This window comes from Strigops habroptila, chromosome 5 (genome assembly GCF_004027225.2).
Source record: "Strigops habroptila isolate Jane chromosome 5, bStrHab1.2.pri, whole genome shotgun sequence".
Lineage (NCBI taxonomy): Eukaryota > Metazoa > Chordata > Aves > Psittaciformes > Psittacidae > Strigops > Strigops habroptila.
Window position 1 is genome coordinate 19,777,559 of NC_044281.2, and position 25,722 is coordinate 19,803,280.

The window sequence follows — 25,722 nt, forward strand, 5'->3', positions numbered from 1 at the left end:
ACCAGACTCTACTTAGATCACTTCAGGCAAAGTCTGCATGGCTAGTTTAATTTGCCAATGAAGGTTGTTTCAGAAAATTGGCTTAATTAACTGTAATGGATTAAGAGTACTCACATAGTCTCTCCCAGCAGCAATGCTGCAGAAGCTGTAATCTGCTGCAGGATGGCAGGATGCAAAGTTTTCAGATCTCCAAAAAGCTGTTTATTCCTATCTTTGGTGCCAAGAATTAGTAACAAAATAGTTCGTGTAAACCAGGTCACGTGCTTTGCTGTCCACAGGCACATCCCAACAGCTTTGAATATTCCCAGACCATACCGGAATGAGAAACCATGCTCAGCCTGAGACTCTACCTTCACCACTAAGGGAAGTGGAGGTGCTAGCTCATCTCTTTTGGCAGCATCAACATAAAAAGGAAAAAAATAATCTGATAGGTTATGAAAAGATTAATCTGCCCTAATCACTGTGTGAGAAAGGTTTCACTATTTAAGGAAATCAATTTTGGCCTTTTGACTGTTATTTCTTTCATATCCAGTCCACACCATCAACTGAATAGGGCAACCTTCACAATTCTAGCATCGAGCCTACAATTTCTCAGCCCTTTTGGGACATCTCTATCACCCTGGAATGATATCAGACAGGCCTCCTTTCCCTTCCCACATCAGGGATGAAATGAACAGATATGCCAGACTCTTCTGCATTTTTATGCTCTCCCTGCCCCAAGGAAAATACCTTCTGAAGAGGAAAACAAATGTTCAACCTCTAAGCGAGCAAACAGCCCATTAGGCAGCATTTTTTCTTGTCAGTCTTCATTTCTTAAAAGGTTTAAGATTTGAGTGGCAAACACTCAGGCAGTGTTAGCGTAGAGTTCCCTTGAAGCACAAAAAGCATCCTGGATCTCTCTGCAGAAACTAAATTTCAGCACAGCTCTTCAGTTCTGCTTTCCCTCTTTTGGCTTATCACCAACATCTGAACAAGTTAGTAAGAAACCAAAACCAACCAAACACAAAACCCCATCCCAACCCTCCAAATTCCACAACTTGCCTTCAAGGCTTACTGCTACAATCAGGACAGGTCATCCAAAAATTGTTATTGAGTATGATAGATCTGGATACTACAGAAGATCAGTGACATTTGATACAGACAAGATATCCTAGCCAGAAGAATTAAAATTTCTAGAGAATTTAATAGGAAAAAAAAAATCTACAGGTTTGGAACATTTAAAAACATTACCCTTTTCCCCCAACAACACATCAGAGGTAGCAGAGAACTGTTGATCTACAAAATTTTGAAAGCTGGACCCAAATCCTACTAGGACCATAAAACTTGGTTAATAAATTTCAGTGATCCTTATTCAGATTAAGTCCTCTTCATTACAGGCCAAGACAAATCAGTTCTAAAGTCTGAACTACAAGAAAAGATAGCATAGTTTAGAGAGAGGTTAAGAACTAACCTGAAGTCTGAGAAGTAATGGATAGCAGAACAGTCAAGAAACTATATAAAGGCACTTGCTTCCTACAGATTTGTAATTTCTTACACTAGCAGAAGTGCTTTTGGAGTCCTTACAAAGTCTTGGCTGTTTCCCCAGCTGCGATATATTGTCCTGAAATCATGAACCTGAAAACCTGGGGATTTGAAAAAGAATGTGCTCCAGGCCCTTTAGAGGCTTGAGTAGAATAGGTCTGATAGCAAATGGGAGAAGGATCCACTTTTAAGAAAGGCTAGAGCCTGTACTCAAGAAGTTAGTTAGACAAGAGACAATCTTGTAACCAGCTCATATGACATTAAACTGAAGAGTGCACAAGTACAACAGGATCCAAGTAGAACAGCATAAGGAGGATCAAGTTAGGATAAGTTTGACAGGTGCAGTATTTATATTGCTTAGATTTATGTATTAACTTGCTGTTCAGGCATCTATTAAATCTTGAGGCAAAACAGAAGTCTAAAAGAAAATTCATGCAATTGAAGGGATACTATATCTGAGAATCTACATTGTTTATTTCAGCAATAAGTGCCCCCAAACCTAAAGTACAACATTTAAAAATCTACAACACAAAAATAGAAAATATTCAAAATGCACAGAAACACAAGTCACCTTTAATGTGATTAAAACGTCACATGAGATTTTTTGCAGTTAAGTGGCAATTAAGGATGTGCTTTACAACACTGTGTAGAAATTTGCACGTTTCCTGTACGGCAGGATCCTCATGCTTGTGCAAGTCGTTCGAGGACTCTTCGGTAATCTGAAACAAGTTGTTGGAAGCTCTCTTCTAACTGTTCATGTTGCATGTTTAGGTCTATTTGGTTCAACTGATTCGTCAGCTCCTCCGGTCTTAGACACCTTCTCATTTTGGCAAGTTCTCTCTGCTTTTTCTAAGCAACCAAACAAATAGGAGTTTGAACACAACCAATGATCATCAGGAATATGGCATTTCATTAAATTTATTGCATTTCAGTATCTAGCTCTTTAAGATGTCCTTAATCCTAAGTAACACAGTAACAGTGTTTGATTGGGACATCTATTCTGTTAAACACTCAGTTTCTGTATTATGAAGTGAAAAACAGTTTCTAAGTTTTTCCTTAACCAAACAGATTAGGTCTAATGGCACTTCTACTGCTGAAGATGTATGGCATGAAAAAGCAGACTGTGGCAAGAACCAGGATATTTAGTTCTATGCTGACATTAATCACACTGGTGTCCCAGTATGTGGCTGTTTGGCTGACTAATTTCCCCCTAACTGACCATCAAAAATTAATTTTAAACCTCCTGTACACAAAAAACACTTAATGAACTGCTACAAATTCTTCAAAAGTTAGAAGAATTAGCAGTAGCAGCCTTGAATTGCAGTAAAATTATTTACAAGCATAAATATACTTGAACAGCAATGAGTTCCCCTTGCTGTGTGACATGCAGTACTTTTACCTGTTTCTTAAAAACACCTCAGAATACTTTCGTATTTCTTTTCCCCAGGTATATTTTTATACAGCTGATACCTATTACTGAACTGCTCAGTTCCTTAGTTACTGTCTATTCTTCAGTCTTCCCTCACTTTGTAAAAGCAGAATGTCATTCAACATTTCATTATTAAAAAAAAAAACCCAAACCCATTATGTGTGCCTGGCAATTTATCAGTACATCTTTGCGATGCCTATGGAATCATAGAGTTCATTAAAACAAAGAAATTTCCCCAAACTATTCTACTTCTACCATCAGTTTCAAAACCAAAGCCCCACTGTACTCTATGTAATTTTACACTTAGCTCCCAAAGGAAAATTTGTTTTCTTTCTAAGATTGATGCTGAGGGTCAGGAGGAAGGAGTAGAGACCACAGTAAACTGTAAATGATCAACATCAGAAAGAAATTTTATAATCTCCCACAGAGAGGCAAAGTTCAGTTCAGAAAAGGAGGTTTGATTAAGGTCCTGCCACTCAGCATGACATTGTGCTATGCTTGATCATGCAAGTATTTAATACAGTGCTGGGTTCTCATTTCTGCTAACAATAAGTAAGTCCAACATGAGCACAAATTTTGCTATATTGATGTAACAGGGTAAATGATGCTTTAGGAAGGCTTGCAAGCTAACCAAGGTACTTCTCGTACTTTGTGAAACTTTCGCAACAGGGTTTTGGTTTGCTTAGCAAGTACTTAATTAAAGAGAGTAGCTAACATGCTAGTTATAGCAATAAACCTAGATTTATTTGTGGTCTTTTGACTCTTTAATACAAAGCCTGATGCCATTAGCAACTAGGATATACTTTTTTAAATCTGTATCGCAAAGGGTCAGTTTATGCAACATGGACCAACTATACTGCAGAACCCAAGCAGCATACTTAAGAGGAACTAAGAAAATTACTTTGCACTACATTTAGTACTTGCTTGAACTTTACTGCTGAAATTATTTTATATTCAATCTGCAGAGTTTTATGTTGACATGGCTCAATTACTTCTAGCAAGTTGTTTTGTTAAGAGCTAGCTAACAAGTAGAACAGGAACCTAAGATATACCTAGTCTGCAGTATAAACTGCACAGCATTTACCTCTCCAAATTTTTGGCCTGTCTATTTAAGATAATTTTAACCTTCTCAAGAAATTTACATTTTTTTCCCCTTAAGCCTACCTGGACATAATGCTACTTGTAGCTAGACAACATAAGCTTAGTAACAATTTCCTGCTGAAGTTGGGCAGGAAACAGTCAGGAGCCAAACCCAGGATCTTCAGCACTGGTATGTTTGAATGTTCTCTGCATCTGTATACGTGTCAATTGAACACCGCATAACTAATAGTAGTTGATTGGCAACATAATTGGCATAAACTACATTTATGGAAATGAGTAAAATCAAGTATAATTAGCCTTGAAATAAGTAGTAAATGATACTTAAGTCATATACACCTTATAGGGGCCAATCAGTCTTCTTTTAACGTCCAACCGATAGCTTCTGGACTGTTCTGCATCACCCATATCTGTTGCACGCAATCGGAGAATTTCATAAACTCGTCTTGTGTGTTGCTAATGAACAGAAAGGAGAATAAAAACCATGTCTGAATAAAGAGGTCACTCACCAGAACTCAAAAGTGGAGAAATATTGAAATATTAGAGTAGTTCCTCAGCTTATGGGAAGACAGCCAGAGGCATGGACAAAGCCTCTCTCAAACTTATCCTCCTATCTGGTGGGTTAAATGAATAAGCATTCTTTTTTTCCTTCAAAACCATTTTCTTCCATGCAGCCAGTGTCTGATCTCTAAGTGTTGCACCAGCTGTAGAGGTGCTTCAAGGACGTGCTGTAAACGAGCAGCATAAAAGCCAGAAGCCGAAGTCCAAAACTACTTCAAAGAACTAAAGGACTGGAAGCAGAGTGATATTAAGCAACATTTTGCTAAACAGTATCTGCTCCTCTAATTTTATTAATGCCTTTCATAAGGCCTCTGAAGTTCTAAATATGAGAATGTAACAACAGTATTTAAAAGTCTCCTGTTTACTAGAGCAGAAAATGAAAACTAGCAAATGGAAAAACTGAAGTATGTAGGAACTTCCGGAACGAGCATCAGCTAGTATCACATCTGAGAAAAACAAAATCACGTTGCTACTTTATTACTACTGTTGCATCTGTATGAAAACAATTCAAGGCCAAGTATTCTTTTGCTGAGCAACGGAGCAAAAATAAGGTGGTTGGTTTGTTACACCAGCATGTTTAGATAACTGCTAGAAAAACCCAAACCCAACTTATTTATCCTTTCAGGTTTAAGGTATCAGACATAGAAGGCTGCAGATGTAGTTTCCTTATACAAGCTATACCATTTTCACAAACTCATTTGAATACGGCTTCACACGCCCCACCCCTCGAGCCTTAAAGTTTTCATTAAGCCACATTCAAATACATTTTTAATTAAGCAACTCTGCTGTTCCACTACCATGCTCATTAAATAAGTTTAATCACTTACTGGGGAAATTACCAGCAAATTTAATTGTTCAATTTAACTGTTTAGTTCTCCAAGTGTTGCCTTAACAGTGGTTACTTGCAGCTTTAGTGTTCTGCATTCCCTAACCAACACTTGTTCTTTGTAAAAATATACTTAAAAGAAATGAAAACCACATAAAATCCTATTACATAAACAGAATTAGTAGGTAAAAAGAACATTTATCTAAAATCACGAGCTAGGTATCTCCCAGTTACCTCCTAAAAATCTGTTGAACTAAGCGAGAGTGTGTAAATTCCAAATCTCCCCCTCTATGTTTAAATTATTATTCTAGTAATTTGATATATGTCCAACTAAAACAGTTCTGATTTAATACCTTATTTATTTTCAGTTTTTGTTGTGCTTCCACCACCATTTCTTGACTGAAACCTTGCATTAACCTTCCCGGGGAAAAGCAAAGCAAATCTTTACACAGCTTTACTAGAACAAAGTCTCTTAGCTTCACATAGTTTTCAGATGGATCTTCAGCTAGAAACAAACAAAAAGTAGCTAATATCAGTATTATTTGTTTCCTCATGTCTGCTATGTAATTACAAAGAACTATGGAAAACAAAAGCAGACACAACATTCATCAGTATATAAACAACTGTGCTTAATTGTAGGTGCTGCTATCAAAGGTTTAGATGTTTGACAGTAGATGTTAAAGAGCTTGTAGAAAGAAAAGCTTCCAATATTTTTGTGTATGCAGTACTGTACAGTATTAGATATGCATTTATAAGAGACTGACAACATACACATTTAATCCAATTTAATTCCTTGGGAAAACCACTTGATTTATAAATCCTTTCCCTTGTATGTTCCATCTATTCTATATTTGACAGAGTGGTAGAACTACTAGAATACAAACTAATTATGTGGAAAACCTGGTAAAACTATCCTGCTGTATACAACTAAATAGCTGAAGACATGTATTGACCATGAGATATAAAAGGACCCAAGGGACAAGCTTATCCAAAATTAAAAGGCTAGGAGAACCTAAGCAAAAGCTCATCACAATTTTGAGTTACCTCCATTTTGCTTAAAACAGTAGAATAACTATTAAAACTGTTGCTTTAGGAAAAACACCAAAGTTGAGAACTGACTTTGGTGAGCATCAACATGGTCCCATATGCAACTTTGTTCCCAGTCAGGAACTACACAGAAAGAAAACATTTACAGCATACAAGTATTATATTCTTCCTTACTTAATAGACAGGCTTACTATAAGTAGCAGGGTCATGTTGCCCCCAGAACAGTTTATGTCCCAGCTGTGGTTTTCTTTAGTTTTGAGGACCACTGTAAATAGTTGAAATTTGCAGTTTAAGGATAATCAAAAGCCAGTAAGTTATCAAGAAGAAGGACTAGGATAGAAGTTGTTGGTGTATTTATGCAGCAATGCACAACTGGCGATTTTTTGGGGTTGGAGATTGCTTATGATGATTGCATCGGATAAAATGTTTTGAGCAGAAGTGGCCTAATCTTGTATGGCAAGTCTTATAGCATTTATTCTGCAAAAGAGATTGGAAAAACTGTACTAAAGTTAATTAATTTCATTCATTTTTGCTCAGATTACTTGGAAGAAAGAAGAGGCAGTTTCATTTTCTGCCATCTAGAGGGACCTTGACAAGCTTGAGAGGTGGGCCAGTGCAAACCTCATGAAGTTCAACAAGGCCAAGTGCAAGGTCCTGCACCTGGGCCAGGGCAATTCCAAGCGCAAATACAGGCTGGATGGAGAATGGATTGAGAGCAGCCCTGATTTGGGGGTGCTGGTTGACAAGAAGCTCAACGTGAGCCAGCAGTGTGTACTTGCAGCCCAGAAAGCCAAACATATCCTAGGCTGCATCAAAAGAAGCATGACCAACAGGAGTGCTGTGTTCAGCTCTGGGGCCTCCAACATAAGAAGGATGTGGACCTGTTGGAGCAAGTCCAGAGGACGGCCATAAAGATGCTCAGAGGGCTGGAGCACCCCTCCTATGAAAACAGGCTGAGAGAGTTGGGCTCGTTCAGCCTGCAGAAGAGAAGGCCCATGGAAGACCTGATAGCAACCTTCCACTACCTAAAGCAGGCCTACAAGAAAGCTGGAGAGGGATTTTTTCACAAGTGCATGTAGAGCTAGGACAAGGGGGAATGGCTTTAAGCTGAAAGAGAATAGATTTAGGTTAGATATTAGAAAGAAGTTCTTCACTGTGGGGATTGTGAGACACTGGAACAGGTTGTCCAGGGAACTTGTGGCTGCCCCATCCCTGGCAGTGTTCAAGGCCAGGCTGGATGGGGCTTTGAGCAACCTGGTCTAGTGGAAGATGTCCCTGCCCATGGCAGGGGGTTGGAACTGGGTGAGCTTTAAGGTCCCTTCCAGCCCAAACCATTCTGTGATTCTGTAACAATGGTTCTGTACAGTAAGCATTACCAGTATACATTTCCCTTGTGTCAGTTTGGATGACAAGCTATAAGCAGAACAAAATATCTGTTGTAAATGTGAAAATCTGAAGGATTTTTTTTTTGTTGGTTTTTTTTGGGTTTTTTTTTTTGAAAGCACTGGGTCTTTCAGAGAGGTTAAGCAGATTATCATTTCCTCTTTTCAGAAAGGTTAAAGGCGTTACTTCACAAGTTTAGTTGCTACATAACTAAATATCCTGACCAGATCAAGATTGTCCACCCTGATTTTTCCATCTAAATTTAGTAAAAGCCTTAATTTCCATAACTTGAGTGCCATGCAGAATATTGCAAGATTTCCTCCTGCTTTATTCCATCAAGAAAAACTTATTTTAGTGCACATTTACTGTTTGCTACAACTGTGTGTTTAAGATACTAAAGCCATGAACTTATCATACAATTTATGCAGTACCCTGTTAAGACTTTTTTAAACCTCAGCTATAAAAGCTTACAAAGCTTCATACTATTAAAAAAAAAAAACAAAACCCAAACAAAACAGTAAATGCATGATGCACATGATTTCCTGTTGCATAAACAAAGTTATACTTCGTTAGGATCCTATGAACTGAATCAAAACGATGAGGTGGATTACTTTAGGATAGGATTATCCTGCAGCAATGCATTATGGAACTGAGAGTTCTACTGTCTTTTAATTGGAATGAGAGAGTTATTTCTAACCAAGACGAGGTCTGAGACAGCACCTAGAACTGAATGGTCAAGTCATGTTTGAACTGCATTTCTTCCTATAGTGGACTTGAAACCACAGGACAGATGTCACTTTTGTAGCCATTTTTTACATTCTATTTTTTTATGCACATACAACCTTTTTCCCTCTGCTATTTCCTCAATATTTTTTTTATTTTTAGGTATTTGTGCACACACCTTTAATACCATGGGTGCCCTCAGCTAGCAATACATGCTCCTGGAGCACAAACTCTCTAGATTTTTACCATCTGTAAAATTTTGACTCGCACGCTAATATTAATAAGCTATTTTAGTTTGGTGTGTTGCCCCACCCCCACAATTCAGAGTTTTTGCTAACAGGAGTGAGTAGAACAAGGAATTTGACAAAGCTTGATCTCTTGGCAAACTCAGCTGTGTATCTCACAATAAAATGGCTAATTAGCTGGTAATCCGTTCATGCTAGGGATTGAATTTTCCTGGTGTGCTGTTCTCTAAGTAAGGATTTAAGGAGCTACATTATATACAGTTCTTCTGTAAACCAGGGTTCTATTAATCCTGAACTGAGCTGAAGCTAAATCTTCAAAAGGCCATTTAATTCTGACAAGTGAACATGAAAGTTAGTTTGCAGGCTAATACCCTGCGAATGCTACAAGTTGCTTATTAAACAACTGAACAGAGCTAAAAATTTAACACAAACCTGTTATATCAAGTACTGTAGGAGAAGACATATAGTATCTATGAACTGTTTCAAGCAGCTGAGCACCATGGCCTTCTCCTTGGAATGGTGGCAAGATCAGCATCTGGCTACAAACAAAGGAATGTATTTTCAGTTCAAATGCATGCATTTTCAAACATTATAATGTAAAAGCTTAAAACCAAAATAGCATTTCATTTTAAAGTACATGTAGCAATCTGCATGTTAAAATATAATTTTTAATGGAGTCTTAAAATCGCTAAATATTCAAAACTTGTTCGAGATTCCATCCGCTTCAAGAAGGGAACAATGAAATAAATCAGTGCATAGCCAGCTAATAATGGGGATTTTTTTAAACAAATCAACACCATTATAAACAAGTATTGGGAACTTCAGCAGTTCCCTCTTCTGAAATAAAAGGCAAGGCACGAGTTACGCCGCCAATTACCTTACACGTGGCCGGGTTTTGTCTGGGTACACATAGTAATTATAGACTGTCATGTAGCCTACGGTCGCAAAGAGCGTAGCTCCATCCTTATTATACTTCTCAAATCTGCAGATAAAACAGAAAGCCAAGCAGGTCAATTACAGTCGCGCTCCCATGCAGTGTCCATTTTCTTTTCCATTCTCCAACTGAATTTTCAGTGTCAGCAAGCTACTCTGTGAGGGCCCAATGGGTACACCTGCTATGTTCTGAATGTACAATTCACTTAATTGGTGTGCAGCAACTTGGATAAATCAGGCCTCTTTACAGCACTTCACTGCACTTGCCTATTATAAAGATGAATAGGTGGCAAGTAAAAGAAAACACAGGCAAAGCTCATTTTACTGTTTAAGCCTACATTCAAGGCTCTAACGGACAACAGCATTTAATTCAGCTCTATTCTCAAGCTTTCCCAAAGCATAATGGAGGAAAACTCAAGCCTCATAAACAATGGTTTTTCTTTCCTGGGAAAAATATCATTATACTGCTCCAATAATTGGCCAGCCACAATTAAAATGCAGGCTTTGTGGAGGTAATAAGGTCCACTGTTGCTTTAGAACTGTACTTACACTAGAAAGTAGTTCCATCTTTCATCATCTACATCAATAAAGCTAGCAGTTTCAATAAACCACATCAAGAACGTCTGAAGCCTTTCATGATATTCTCGAAAGCCTGGACATGTCATGTCAGCCTAGGGAAAAAGCCAGAAGAAGTCAGGTGAAACCTATCACGGATGTAAGAGGAAAAATATATACAAACCCTAATTAAATTGGGGGATGGGGGGAAGCATGGTTATAAATATTAATTAACTGGTAAAATTATTATATATTATAGTTGAAGCGTTACTGAAAGTACATCACACCAAAATAATATTTTAGTTGTTCAGCAGCAGAAGTTTAACTTATTTTTCGTACCTTGTGTATCTGATACGTTATATCATCACCAGCTTCCTCATTATGGACAGAATATGTGTGTAGCAGTGTTCCAAAGGGCTTGAAGTTGACCTCCTTCTCCAGCAGAGACACAAAGTCATCTGTGTTTGTGCAAAAGCCAGGAGGAATGATTTCTCTAATTTTACTTTCAACATCATCTGCCTGGAGATTATAAAAGGGGCAGGATCAGTGGAAGATTAGAAAAAGACAGCATTGGTGTCATATTGTGCTGTTAACAAATGATCATAAGAGAGGTGCTACAGGCTAACAGTAATACAAAAAAAGGAGGGAAAAACAGGAAAAGAAGCAGCAAGACCTTCCTGTTGTTCAGTAGTGGCCTTCCAACGAGGAGCTGCCCTGACAAGGTCCAGAAAGGTCACAATCCAGCCACTATAAGCATCAAAAAGCTTGTAGTTACAGCATAAGTTCATGAACAATTTTATGTTTAGAGTCACATTTGTCCAAGTAAGACCTAAGCTATTCTGAAAACACAGCATACTCAGAAGCTGAGACTTTCTAGCCAGCAATTCTCCAAGGCTATGCTACAGAGCCATGTGGAACTCAGGCTCCCAAACAAGCATCAGACAAGAGGTATTAGGTGGTGCAGAAAAGATGCAGAAAAAAGGTGCAGAAAAGTGGATGAAAAGAGACAAAGACCAAAAGTGGTAGCTCCCAGACAGAAAAGTGACAGGTAGCACACTCATTCATTGTTATGACTCCCTGCTTGAAATGCCTGCCTATAGGATCAGCTGCAACACACATTACAAACTCAGAAGACAGCATCCCACATTCTAATCAAAGAACATTTTGAAAACAAATTTTGACATAAAATAACACAAATATACTTAAGGATACTGTCAGCAAGTCTGACCTGTAGTCTAACATACCAGGAAGACAAAATATTCTGACATCAAAATTAAATTCAGAAATTAAAATTACTTTTTCTCAGATAACCAAAGTGAAAGTTAGAGACTATCAGCTGAGCAGACTTCATAATCCTTTTCAGACCCCAAAAAGACCACTTGATTGAATACATTTACTACTTCTTTTTAACCATGAATATTTGATGAAGTTTCACAATAACGTATTACTGCTTCTCACCAGGCAATAAAACTTAATGAATTGGTCTCAACTTAACAAAACCCTTCTCCTCAATACAACCCCTAAAAGCCTGACATTACATTCAACAAAATGAGCTTACATTCAATTCAAACTTTCCTCCGGACAATGAATCCAGGTTTTTACTTAATGGAGTTTGCCGTGAGTTCAGCTGTAATGTTTGTATTGTATCTATTTCCACAAGGACTGACACAAGAACACTTTGTGTTAACTTACTAAGCAGCTCTTTCACACCGTTTACATGCATGATGGGTATTAGTTAAAAACCAAGACCCTTGCTACTTAGCATTCAAAACAGGGAAATTAAGATGCTTAGAACAAAATACACTACAAAAGGCTAATACAACATGCTACTAATTCCTGTCCTTTCAACCATAGTCCCTTAAGTAGAAGCAACGCACCTGCAAATGAATAGCACTTTAGCATTCAGTTACATTTTTAGCATAGAGAAAGATGGATGTAGTTCAGCACAAACAAGTTTTATTCTTAATGGTTTGGTACTACCAACATTTATATTTATATTTGTAGAAAGAGCTATTAAGCAGTTAAAATATAGCCATACAATACTTAGTGTAAGAACCCAGTTAAAATGTGTACAATCTTTACATCCATTCCATTCTCAAAACAAAGGGAATGTATTTATTGGAACCTTTCCTATTCTTCTTAAAGCAGTATTTTCTTTACACTTACTGATTTAACTGCATTACACAAAATCAGCCTTTTTTTTTCTTTCAGAACCAATGAATTACACAAAAATATCTGTATGGAATGCATTTTAGAAATGCTTTTTTATTTTTTTTTTTCTTTTTTAAACTGTGCAGGTGCACTGTTTACACAGATCTTAAGTCTGTGCTGCTGATAAAGCTGAGGAAACCGCAACTGAGAATCTGTACTGACTTTCATTTTACATACCTGAAAAAGGCATGTAAAAATAAACTAGAATTAAAATAATATTTCCAAGCATCAGTTTGATAATTCAGACCATCTTTAGGTAGAAGATACCTAAAAATGGGTGAATATGCAGTATGAAGTATTATATAAATAATGGTGCTCCCCCCACATTCGTAGTTTCTTTGCTAGTGACAAGGAAGACAAACTTTCACCTGCTGAAAGCATGTAAGATAACAGATCCGTCACTGGCTGCCACCACAGAAAATCTTGTTTTCCATAAAATAGAAAGAACTAAATCATGAGAACAGAGGCTTAGCAGATAAAGCAGTAGATAATCCTTCTTAGTTCTGTATGATAACATATTTTCACCTACTGCCTCCTAAAATTTCTCTCCCCTTGAAATGGGATCTGACATAATTTAAGAAGCTATATTCTTCAGTTACTTTTAGGGTTAACAAGATCTCCCTTTCTTACAGAGGAAATCCCAGAATCCTCAGTGTGAATGGTGGCATAAGTTTAAGTGATCCAATTTTCAGTTAGTAAATCCTGGAACACTGGAATCTTGAAATATTAACATCATACAAGTAATTTGTTTCATTAATACCTGTACTTTTTAATAGAAACATCCATTACTTTGTAGGCACTTTACAAACACTTCTCTCTGAGGTGCTCATAATCCAAGGAGTCACCAAAATTTGTTTGCTGCCTTTCCTTTCTGTATTTCTTTGATATTGGTGAGAGGTTAATTTCTTTTATCGGAGCAAGGCACTCATATCTTACTAACTGGCATGGATGCACATGATGACAAACAAGTTTCTGTTCAGGAAAACAATCCAGTTGACTGCTGCAGAAGTGTTAAACATAGGCAACACCACTTACAATGAAGCATGCAAAAAGCTGAATAAAGCCAGTCAAGAGTTGTTGAGCTTATGGTTCTTGGAAGTACTATAATGTATTACCTTCATAATCAGAATCTAGTGAGGTGATGATTGGGAATATGGTATAGGCTTGTAACTAAACTTGATTTGTAGTAGGACTACTTACACGGGCAGTGGCTCTTTGTACACTGCATTTGACTCTGGATAACTTTAATATAGAGGGTTTTCTTGTACTAACAGATGGTCATGACACTTGTATACCATGTAGATGCTGTTTCAAAGTAACTTAATTTAAAATATATATAGAAATACATTTAAAAGCTGAATTTCTCTAACAATTATATGTATTAATTCCAGGGAGGGAGCAATGGAGTGATCAGAAGTATTACTAAAAAAAAAAATAAAAATATATATATATATAAAAGGATGCCAAATACGACACACTTCCATTAATTTTTGTGTAAAGCAAATGCACCAGACCAGCCGCAAAGCAAGACAAATACATTTATAGCAAAGACTGTTTCAGAGGTTAGTGAAATACTTTCCCCCACCCTGCCATAAAATGCAGATGAAAAGGAAGATACTTGAACAGCTGCAAATCTCAAAGCAGCAAGCAATTTGGAGGTCAATGCTATTAATATTTACACTAGAAGAAAGCAGCCTCTCCAGATATTTGAAAGAATCAACTCCCCCCAACGGATAAATTTTATTTTCATTAAATGAAGTGCCAACTTCTGTTCAAAACATGATCATACTTGGCTGAGCCTTCCCCATTAACATGGTTTAGATCCATCTTTAAGGAGATGATATTAAGATGCGTAAATATGACTGGAGTTCTGGCCCTTGACGTTTCAGGATCTTATCTTTTACCTAATGTTTTAAAAGATCTTGGAGGAAAGAAAAACAGTGATATTGGGACAAATATTTCTGTCAGTCCCTGGCAGAGATTGTAGCAGCTGCTTTAACAATAATGGAACCAAACTCAATGTCACAGAATAAAACCATCTGCTGTTGAACAGGCTTGTGCAGGTATTTAGATACAAAATCCTAATCTGTGCATAACTTTGCAGAGCATTAAAACTAATTTTTCCCTTTTAACCAGTTATGTTAAAGGCAGAAACTGCCGTCCTTTCCTAAACACTATTTATTCACAGCACAAAGATTACCCGCCATGAATGGCAGATGGTCCGCATCTTAGTATAACTATTAAAGGAGCTGAGATCGCGAACCTAACAGTTTACTCAGAAAAGTAAATGTTCATATGCATTTAAATTAACAACCTGCTGTAATGACATCTTGTTTCAATCTCTGCAAAGGCATTAGTATCTTAAGATGGTTAAACTAATGGCAAATTACAAATGCAGAACAAGACTGATGACCACTGTAACTTTTTTCCTCCTTAGGTTTACATATAACTAGATGAACAGCCCATTCGGATTACAGTATTAATACCAAGGGAAGCACAGGGTGTGCTACCGCATCCCTTCTGATTCAGCTGAAGCCTGTAAATACTCTGGGAAGCATTTAAACTCTCGCTCAAAAAGATCCTCCTTTTTATCTCCATCTCAATCCCTTGAGCAATTGGAGGAATAATTCAGTATAGGAACCAGGGCTTGAAAGAAGCAAGGATTCTGAGTGATCAAAAAGGTTTCAGTGTGTGCTTAGGGCAAGACAGACCTTGTTTACCTTGAAATTACATTGGTGAAAGGTTGGACAGTTTGATTTTAATACGAGTACTACTTTGCCAACAGACTTTCCTTTTTTCCTGATTTCCAAAAACCTTTTAAAGATTGAAGAGCATGACCTTCCACTCCTAAGATATGTTGCCCTAGCCTCAAAAGTATCTCAGACATGTCCAGACACTTAGCCTGTTAAACTATGTGTATCCTAATACAACTTCAGAAAAAGGAAGGGGAAATCTTTAAAATTCATTTAACATAATTCAAGTGTTTTTTCCTTTACAATAGGCCTTTCCTTGAAAATATTTACATAAACTTCAAGGAAATTTTTTTTTTTTTTTTTTAACAAAAAAAAGCTTTTCTCAGGCAGAGTAATTTCAAGTTTGTGCAAATATACAGACATTTAACACTATGAAGATTCATCAACAACCGCACCAATAGCTCTTTTGGAAAGAAATCAACTCAATTTTTCCTTCATTATAACTAAGTAAAACTCAGATGATACTAAGTTTTCTTAATGCATTGGAGACCACTCTGAATAACTGAGTTTTTCTAAATAACTGCACAGATATAAGTATTTAACAGTTAAAAACATTGCAAAGAAGATATTTTATTCTTATTTCTAAGTTCCATATACCTTTAATCAATTGGCTGAAAGACTGATTAGCTTAGCTTTTGCAAGCTTATCTCGGAAATACTCCGAGAGAACACAGGCAAGAGAAAAATAAAAAAGTTTTTCTACAAGCATTCTATAAGCTTCTAACACCTGTAGGAAACGAACAGCCAATCAACTCCACACACCAAAAAACCCCAAAACAAACCACCAGCAAGCATCCTGCTTGTAACTGTATTACTGTACTCTTTGATACCCAATCAGAAGTTTCTAATCCTGTTTCTGCCTTACTTGTTCTCCACATTTGCCATTTAAAGCAATGCAGTCAATATAAAACACAGCAATGCTAGTCCTCCTGGAAACAGTTAACATGAAAATACAGACTTGCTAAGTTGTTTTTTTTTTGTGGAAATGGCTTTGGTATTAGCACCTCATGTCTGACTCTACTGTTTGACACAATTTTCATGGTTCTGCAGTCAAAGGAGGAACAATGGGAAAAGGTACAGATGAAGTTCAAAGATTTTTTCCAGCTTAGCAGCAAAGGAAACTTTCTTTGTTTGTTTCCAATTTAAATCACTTTTGAGTGGGCAATTACTGAACCCAGAATTCTTGTCCATATTCCAACTAAACCTTATCAATAATATTTTAAGTGCAGGTCTGGTTCTTTCTTTACCTCCACACAGTCAAACTTTTCATTAACTTTAGATGTATACTCGATGCGGAAGAGTGTTGACAGGTTACCAGCAATATAGTACAAGAGGATCTTCAGTCCCTTGTAACCAAAAGCAACTTCACTGAGGAAAGAGAAAAGAACAATCAAGAACTCTATACAGAGCAAAATATTCACATCACAGAGCTTTCATTTAATACACTTTGATGTTCACATCGTCTTTCCTAGTGAGATATACTAAGCTTCCTAATAGGAAAAAGGGATTCAAACTGGATGTGTGCTATCTAAACACTGATAATGCCTTACACTATTTCTACTAGTTATTTTGCTCCTCTAGTGGAGAAACAGAACATGTTCCTGAACTCAGTAAGGTAGTGTCTGTGCCCTTACTGTGACAGCTCAAGAAAGAATACCTGAAATAGCCAATACTCCATTTACTTTTTTTCAATATCTTAAACTCATTATCATTTATGAATTGATCAATATAATTTATCAAAACTTAGTTTGCAGTGCCATTTATACCACATATATCTCTCTCTCTCTATACACAGATAACCAGTCATAGCAATGAATGTGTTTTTTGTGGACAGTTTCTATATAGTTATCTAATCTAACTAGAACTGAGTAAATGATGAAAAAGTATGGTTAAATGTTTTTTTTTAACTGAGATTTTTCTTTCATGGTAGCACATTTATAGTTTAAAAATTGAAGATAAGTGCCAGAACAAGAAATTGCTTGTTAGTTATGACAGATTGGACAGTTTTCCCATTACTAAGAATATAATTATTGTCGATGATAGCTGCAGTAGACGTGTAATAGTGTAACTAATTGTATTCCAATTAATATAGGTAGTTCATCCTACTTGGAGTACTTAGAACACTTTTTAAAGGAATTGTAAATAAACTTAACTACTTCAAGAAGTTCAGACATATGCAAGTGGATTTGCCTTAGTGTTCCCCTCACCTTTTTATTTTTTGAGCTATGGCCAGATCATTGACTATCACTCTACTTAAAATGCTGAATGACACTTTAGCAGTAGGGACAGAGTGGCTAACTTCCCTACAGTATTAATGAAAGTCAGCATATTTGGAAAAAAACCAAACCCAAAAACCAACAACCAAACACAATACTTTCTAGACTTCAGTAAAGCCTTTGACACCATTTCCCACAGCATGCGCCTGGAGAAACTGGCTGCTCACAGCTTGGATGGGTGTACTGTTCACTAGGTAAAAAACTGGCTGGATGGCCAGGCCCAAAGAATGGTGGTGAGGGGAGTTAAATCCAGTTAGTGGCTGGTTACAAGTGGTGGTCCTCAGGGCTCATCACTGGGGACAGTTCTGTTTAATCTATCAATGATCTGGATGAGGGGATCGACTGCACCCCCCATAAACTTGCAGATGATACCACTTAGACGGCAGTGCTGGTCTGCCTGAGGGTGGGAAGGCTCTACAGAGGGATCTGGACAGGCTGGATCGATGGGCCAAGACCAATTATACAGCTCAGTGCCAGGTCCTGCACTTGGGTCACAACAACTCCATGCAATGCTACAGGCTTGGGGAAGAGTGGGTGGAAAGCTATCCAGCAGGAAAGTACCTGGAGTTGTTGAACGCTACAGCCAAACATGAGCCAGCTTGTGCCCAGGAGGCCAAGAAGGCCAACAGCATCCTGCCCTGTATCAGAAGTAGTGTGGCCAGCATGACTAGGGCACTGATCATCCCCCTGTACTTGGCACTGGTGAGGCCACACCTCAAATACTGTGTTGAGTTCTGTGCCCCTCACAACAAGACAGACACTGAGGTGCTGGAGCAGGTCCAAAGAGCAACAGAGCTGGTGAAGGGTCTAGAGCACAAGTTTTATAAGGAGTGGCTGAGGGAACTGGGGTTGTTTAGCCTGGAGAAAAGAAAGGCCAGGGGAGACCTTATCACTGCCTACAACTACCTGAAAGGATGTTGTAGCAAGCCAAGTGTTGGTTTCCTCTCTCACGTAACAAGTGATAGGATGAGAGAAAATGGCCTCAAGCTGTGCCAGAGAAGGTTTAAATTGCATATTGGGAAATGTTTCTTCCTAGAAATGGTTGATGGGCATTGGAACAGGCTGCCCAACCATGAGTCACCATCCCTGAAAGTATTGAGAAGACATGTAGATGTGGCACTTGGGGACATGGTTTAGTGGTGGACTTGACAGTGCTACGGGAACAGCTGGACTCTATGATCTTAAAAGTCTTTTCCAGCCTCAATAATTCTATAGTTTCTGTATTCCCTGCAGGTCTAACTAGTTATAAGTATATATATGGGAGAAATCAAAACCCCAAATTCAATACAGTTAGCATTCAATGACCTAGAACAGCTAACAATGTGAGTTTAAGTTAATACTTCATTCTGCATTTTATTCATAAAAAATCCCATGTAATAGTAAAAAATAAACGGATATACTGTAGCTTGATATTGGGGTTTTTTTGGTACACAGTATTATGAAAATTATTAGCAAGAACTGATAATTCTTCCTTAAACATAGAAACATGCCATTAACACAATCCCCACTTAAGTAATTCTGACTGCAAAAAATCAGTTATTTCATTCCTTGCTAATCTACCTTAAAAGTAGCATGTAAAATGACTACAGGCTCAAACCTTACGAACTAGGCACCAAGGCCACTGTTTAACTATACAGTTAAAAAATAAAACTGAAGTCTTGCCCTGTTATTTAAAATAGCTTCATATGGTAGGATCTCTTTTTTTCCTAACAATTTGGAAGCAACTTTCCCCTTCCAGATCTATTATTTTGACTCTGGATACTTTAAACTTACTCATCTCCAAAAACTTGATGGCTATACTCTGGATTAAACGTTGTGTTGTCATCCTCCAACTCCTCAGGAAAGCGAACTAAGGGGTAAAAAAAAAAGAAAAGAAAGTAGAGCATGACCAAGTTATCACCTTCAGTTTGCTTACCCACAGATGCCCTGCTAGATGTTCATGCATTCTTCCACTACAGCCAACTTCAATTCCAAGCCTATCTATGCTAGGCTGGCATACAAACGAAATAAAGACATCTTGTGTAATTTGGATGCATGTTATTTGATCATTAAGCAGACTAAAACTGAGAAATTAACACAGATGTATACATGCATATATTTCATATATAATCTCCTGAACTTTACTGTCTTTAACTTCATCTTGAACACTGAGGACACTGTCCAGCTGGACATTCCCACAGCAAGCCAGATCAATCATGTAGTCAACGTTGCCTTCTCATTCTGCCATTCTTCTACATGCAAGTGAGAAGACAGAGGATTTTCATGGAGTCATGAAGGAAATAAATATTTGCATTTATATTCACGTCCAAGTTTTGGAGAATCAGCATGGATACATACAAACCAGCTACACCAATACTATACTGGTACTTGTACTACTATTATCAAAATAATTAGTGATTTATTTTTTCCCAACTCTACTTTTTTTCCAAAGCCTAGTATTAAACAAGGTTAGTTGCTTTTTTTCTTCTGGTAATGTAAAAATATTCACTATAATGACATCTACCCAAACTCAGTAACCTACCAAGCAAACTTCTTATTCATGCTTATGGAGTTACAGCAGCTGCTCCACAGCAGTTGTGACAGGCATTCTTCCATCATAAAATACATTATTTATGATTACCAGAAGAAATTAGAGATTAAACTAGGATTTTTCCTAAGAAAAACTTTAGAAGACTGAAAAATGTGATTCACAAACATCCTCTGTGTATTTGCAGTTAGTAAAAAGCTACCTATAATCGGAAGGGATATAACTCTTAACTTAGTCCTTAAAATTATAGCTCAGCCACATTTACAAGGCACAAACAACTCAAGACAACAGCTACATATTCTTAATGCTGAATGAGTTAATACTGCATTAACATGAGCATGTGTAATTGTAGGAGTTAACATTGCCATTAAAGCTTCTTTTTTTTTTAAAAAGCACGTGGAACATTGAACTACAGCTTCGTTGCTGCCTTACTCCAGTAAAATTGGAGATGAAGAAAAGTTATTTCTGGTAATATTAGAAAGGAATTATTCAAAGAGAAAAATGCAAATGAGGAGGGCCCTAGTGACAAGATAAAAGTTTGGCCCTCTTAAAATTAAAAGAGAATGGTTTCTCCTGTCTTCCCAGGTTTAATTCAGAGAGTAACAGATTTGAGGCAAAGCTGCAGCGCTAAGAATAAAAACCCCCAAACAACCAAAGTGCACAATGACCATCATAAAAACCAAACTAACAAAACTACCCTCCCCCCAATACCCCCCCCAAGCAATTCTGAACTTTCACCATGGAAGAAATTAGGACTCTGAAGAGGAGAGTTTATGACTGCTCTTATAGGCACGTGGGAAGTATATGCCTTTTTTTTTTTTAATGGTATCAATTTGTAGCTTCTCATCTTTTATCTTAACAGAACTTTCATGTGGAACATGTACACTCTCTGGAAGTAAAAAAAAGAAGCTAAAAATATTAGCAGAATAGGATAATGGGTACCTTAATTAGAAAACCTCTAGCAGTCTCCCTGAAACCTGATATAAATAGTTCCTTGCGTTTCTAGACAAAATTCACTCAGATGTCATTATCTCTTTCTTTCCTATGGTTTTATAAAGGCGGAAGAGAGAAACAAAACATTAGATCTAGGCATAAAGCCACTATTTGAAATAATGTTTAAGAGGAAGAGAAATACTTCACAATTACAAGTGGCTTAAAAATGTCAGTATTTTGGTTATAATGACATTTTGGCTCACAAGCCGAAGGTGATTGTGTATTAAAATGATACTCAACTATACAGAACAGATTGTTAGTAGTAGTTCTGAAAAGTGCTTAACACATTCATTACTTTTATTTTCTTAATAAATTATGATATTTGTACTGCTCAAGGGAACAAATTGCTAGAGGGCTGGAAAGATTAACAATTAGACAGGTACGCCTTATTCTTCAAGTTATTACTGCTGAACGTAAGTTTGAGATATAAGCAAGTCCACCAAGAGTTCATTAATTCTGCCTGTATTCTGGGTGTCTCAGTAAATAAATTAGCTGTAGAGAACAATAAACAGGTCTTGAAAGACTGACTTTTCCCCCTCCCTTTTTTTTTTTCCCCCCAGATTTTAAACAACTGTCATTAAAAAGGTCTTGTATAATCCAGATGTTGGAGTCAAAGGGGAGCAAAAACCCCAACTCAACCCTTTTGAACCTCTATCCTTGCTTTTGGTTTTATTCCCCAACTCAAAGAGAGAGGAAAGGGAAATATGTTAAAAAATACATAACTAGGTATCTGTAACTCCGAAGAAAAAAGTTCTGTTGTTATGGTCACCATGAAGAAGATACAGACTTAGGACAGTACCATAGCATAAGGATTAGAGAATAAAAGGGAAACTAAAAGAAGATAATGAATACTTCAAGAAAATAAGACAAGATATAAATCCAACACACTCTTGACATGCAAATAAATTGCTGATGACATTATTACGCAGAGACGTGACTGAATATCTATAGTTGTACTTAAACTGTAGTAGGCTCAGCAAAACTACACTATGTATTCCTATTCTTGTATTTGTATGTTCACATTACTAAGTGGTTATTAAAACCTGAGTGGATTTAAGTATTACAAAGTTTCTTAAGAAGATATACTAAAATATTCCAGCATCAAACGCACAGTATTTGAAAAGTGACATTACCTAGTTTCAGCTGAATTGCTTCATTTGTGTTACACTTGTACTCAGCCAGCTTCTTCTCCATAGCAGTAAGTCCTGAAAAAGAAACAACCCACAACCCAAAATATTTTATGTAAAGAGTTGAGGTGTACAATCTACATGTCACTATTACTCAAGGAACATATTTAGAAAGAGGTTCTCAAAACCAGAAAAAAAACACAAAACACACACTAAAAATATTGAACAAGTAAGTTTAAAAAGGCTACGATAGGCTACAATGTGTAAAAGGAATATAGAGATTTATGTCACTTTTTCTGGAACTAGAAACCACACCACAAATATCTCTTTTTCGTTTCTGAGAATGGATGTGGCCTGGGTTCAGTTGTAACAGTTATTTTTCTCCTTCTTAGTAGCTGGTGCAGTGCTGTGTTTTGGCTTTAGTCTGAGAACAACACTGATAACACACCAATCTTTTAGTTGTTGCTAAGTAATGCTTACCCTGCTCAAGGACTTTTCAGTCTCTCATGCTCTGCCAGCGAGGAGGGGCATAAGAACCCAGGAGGAAGGAGAGACAGGACACCCGACCCAGACTAGCCAAAGGGGTATTCCATACCACAGCACATCTTGCCCAGTGTATAAACTGGGGGGAGCCACCTGGAAGGCCCAGATCGCTGCTCGGGTCGGGCTGGGTATCAGTCAGCAGGTGGTGAACAGTCGTGTTGTGCATCACTTGTGTTTACTGGTTTTTCCCTTCCCTTTTTAGTTTTATATTCTCTCCCTTTGTTATTTCCTTTATCATTATTATTATTAGTGGTAGTACTAGTGGTTTTGCATTATACTTCAGTTATTGGACTCCTTATCTCAACCTGTGGGGTTTACATTCTTTCCATCCTCCTCCCCATCCTGCCCGGAGGAGGGGGGAAGGAAAGGGGGAGTGAGCAAGCGGCTGCGTGGTGCTGAGTTACAGGCTGGGCTTAAACCACGATGCAGGGGCATTACATTAAAAATATTTAAATGTTCTAAGTTATTACCACCAAAACATATTTGAAAGCTTTAAGTAAAAATTAACAATTCAGTCTAACAGATGTTTCTTTTAAAGAACGTGTTAAATAATAAGTTATTAGGGCTTTTCCAGTCTTAGCATTAAGTCATTTTCATAAACAGGTGTTCATGAACTACAGTGGCATGTATACCACCAGAAATTAACACTTCTCTTCCAGAGCGGATGTGGAAGGAAATAACAAATAAATTGTACCTAGTCTGTTTTCCAAAGCATTATCCAGCACAGACAACATGTTTGACTTATCATGGTATTTTTCAAGCGCTTTACAAAGCCACCTCCCCTTCATTACAGAATTCCCATCAGAAAGCTCCTCCTCTAACTTCAGGTAGTAAACTTTAAGTAAAAGCAATTTTGAGGTTTCGATTCCCTCCCCAACCCTGCTAAACTAGTGGACACGGAGGTATACTCTGGTTTACCGCTGCTAAGCGTGGGGACCGCGAGCCCGAGGCTGCCTTCCCAGCAGCGGCATGCCCATGACAACAGAGGGGCGGAAAGTCAGCTGCGTTCTCCACCCAGACACTGGATTCCCCGACCGCCCCGGCCCACCGCGCTCGGCCCTCACCCACCCTCCCCCGCTGCTCCGGCCACGGCCGCCCCGAGCTCGCGCTCCGCTTCCTTGCCCCATGTCCCGGCCACAGTGTCTCCACTCGCGGACGGCACCGGCGCCCTGTCAGCGACCCATGAAACAGGCAGAGGACAACAGTGTTGGGCGCCCCAGGGCCCCACTCCCCCTCAGGAGAGGCGCCCGCAGCGCTCAGACGCGTTCCCTCAAGCGGCCAAGCCGCAATGCCCGCCGCGCTCAGGGTGCCAGGGCGGCAGCTGCCAGGTCCCGGAGCGCAGGCGGGCCGGGCCGAGGGCTTACCCGCCATCTCCCAACAGCGGCGGCGGCCGAGTCACCCGGGCAGAACGAATCAACCCGCGCGCCTACTCACCGGAAATGAGCGCACACGCCTACACTTCCGCTTCCGCCCGCCGAAAAGCAGCGAGAAGCCAATAGCCGCGCTGTGTGAGACACGCAGCCCGCGCGCATGCCCAGCGCCGGCCGGCGGGAGCCTGCGAGGAACGCGACCAGTAGATGCTCATTTGCATAGCCCCGCCCCCCAGGGAGCGCGGCGGGGAGCGTCGCGCTGACTCGGGCCTGCCGGCGCGCATGCGCAGTGCTCCCTGCCGCGGCGTCGCACCTGCTCCAGCGCTCCTCCACCTATGAACGTGGGGCTCAGCGCCGCTGTTAGGCTGCAGCGGAGGGAAAGGATCATGGAATCAGCTGAGTTGGAAACGACCTTTAAGATCATCAAGTCCAACTGTTTCCACAGGCCTGCCAAGTCCACCACTAAACCACATCCCCAAACGTGATTTGCAGATACCTTTTAAATACCACCAGGGCTGGTGATTCAAGCACTTCAGGCAGCCTGTTCCAATGCCTGACAACCCCATGAGGAAATTTTTCCTAATATCCAGTGTAAACTTCCCCTGGCACAGCTTGAGGCCATTTCCTCTTGTCCTATTACTTGTTACCTGGGAGAAGAGACCATCCCCGCCTCACTACATCCTCCCTTCAGGCAGTTGTAGAGAGCGATAAGGTGGCCCCTCAGCCTCCTTTTCTCCAGACTAAACCCCCCCGGGTCTCTCAGCCATTCGTCATCACACTTGTGCTCCAGACCCTTCACCAGCTGTGTTGCTCTTCTCTGGACCTGCTCCAGCACCTCAATGTCTCTGTTGTAGTGAGAGGCCCAGAACTGAACACAGTATTTGAGGTGCAGCCTCACCAGTGCTGAGAACAGAGAAGATGGAGCTTTACCACCAATAAAAAGAAAAACCAAGTGCTGAACCACTTGTTACAGCCACTGCTAGAAGGACCATGGAGATTTCTGCTATGTTAGGGTCTGTTTTCTGGTGCACACTGTTACTCTGCAGCTAGCATACACATGGACTTGCTGAACAAGCTGGTTTAGTGGTCAAATACTTAACAAATAGGCAGATTTATAGCAAAACTTTCTGTTGTCAGCTGGCACATATGTAGTATGTGAACTCCAAGTTATCTTCAGGAAGTTTTTGTTGATCCATAGCCAAAAAAAAAAAAAGTTGTGCTTTCTACAGAAAATTAGTTGTTTTAAACTTAGAAATGTGAGTCATTGTTCCGTGGCTACCATTATTACCTCCCAACCACTATATTGTAGTTTTATATTTCTCTGGGTTATCTGAGATGTAACAAAAGCTGTTCTTTTTATGTTTTCCAGCAGCATGTAATAAAAGATCTTGTTGGGCCCTTGAAATAGTAACACAAGACAAAATATGCATTATTATTTAAGCCAGGTTTTATAAGAATGTATTGTGATTGAACTGTCCAAACGGAGTATAAATTTATCCTTTCTTGAGGCTATGGCCTGCATGCTTTTTGTTTTAAGGTATAAAGCAAGTCAGCATGTTCTACTATTAAGTATTACAAGCAGCTTCTGTCAGAAGTTACTGA

At 38.7% G+C, this 25,722-nt stretch overlaps 1 protein-coding gene across 7 annotated transcripts; it reads right to left on the reverse strand.

The window, feature by feature from the left end:
* Positions 1–1,163: 1,163 nt before the first annotated feature.
* HAT1 (histone acetyltransferase 1) lies at positions 1,164–25,242 on the reverse strand. 7 transcript variants are annotated; one of them, XR_003991588.1, is made up of 12 exons: positions 23,496–23,757; positions 22,214–22,285; positions 19,334–19,409; positions 16,532–16,652; positions 10,661–10,840; positions 10,316–10,437; positions 9,711–9,815; positions 9,266–9,372; positions 5,789–5,940; positions 4,388–4,504; positions 2,093–2,370; positions 1,164–1,405 (listed from the first exon to the last, which is right to left on the reverse strand). XR_003991588.1 is itself a non-coding variant. In XM_030487541.1 (11 exons), the coding sequence occupies exons 1-11, from the start codon at positions 23,536–23,538 to the stop codon at positions 2,203–2,205; spliced, it is 1,263 nt and encodes a 420-aa protein (XP_030343401.1). In that variant the 5' UTR covers positions 23,539–23,757; the 3' UTR covers positions 1,164–2,202. The 7 variants fall into 7 exon arrangements, 6 of the variants coding, with proteins under 6 accessions (XP_030343401.1, XP_030343404.1, XP_030343403.1 ...); XM_030487541.1 differs by having other exon boundaries at positions 1,164–2,370; XM_030487544.1 differs by lacking the exons at positions 1,164–1,405; positions 23,496–23,757 and adding an exon at positions 25,220–25,242 and having other exon boundaries at positions 1,969–2,370.
* Between the last annotated feature and the right edge of the window lie 480 nt (positions 25,243–25,722).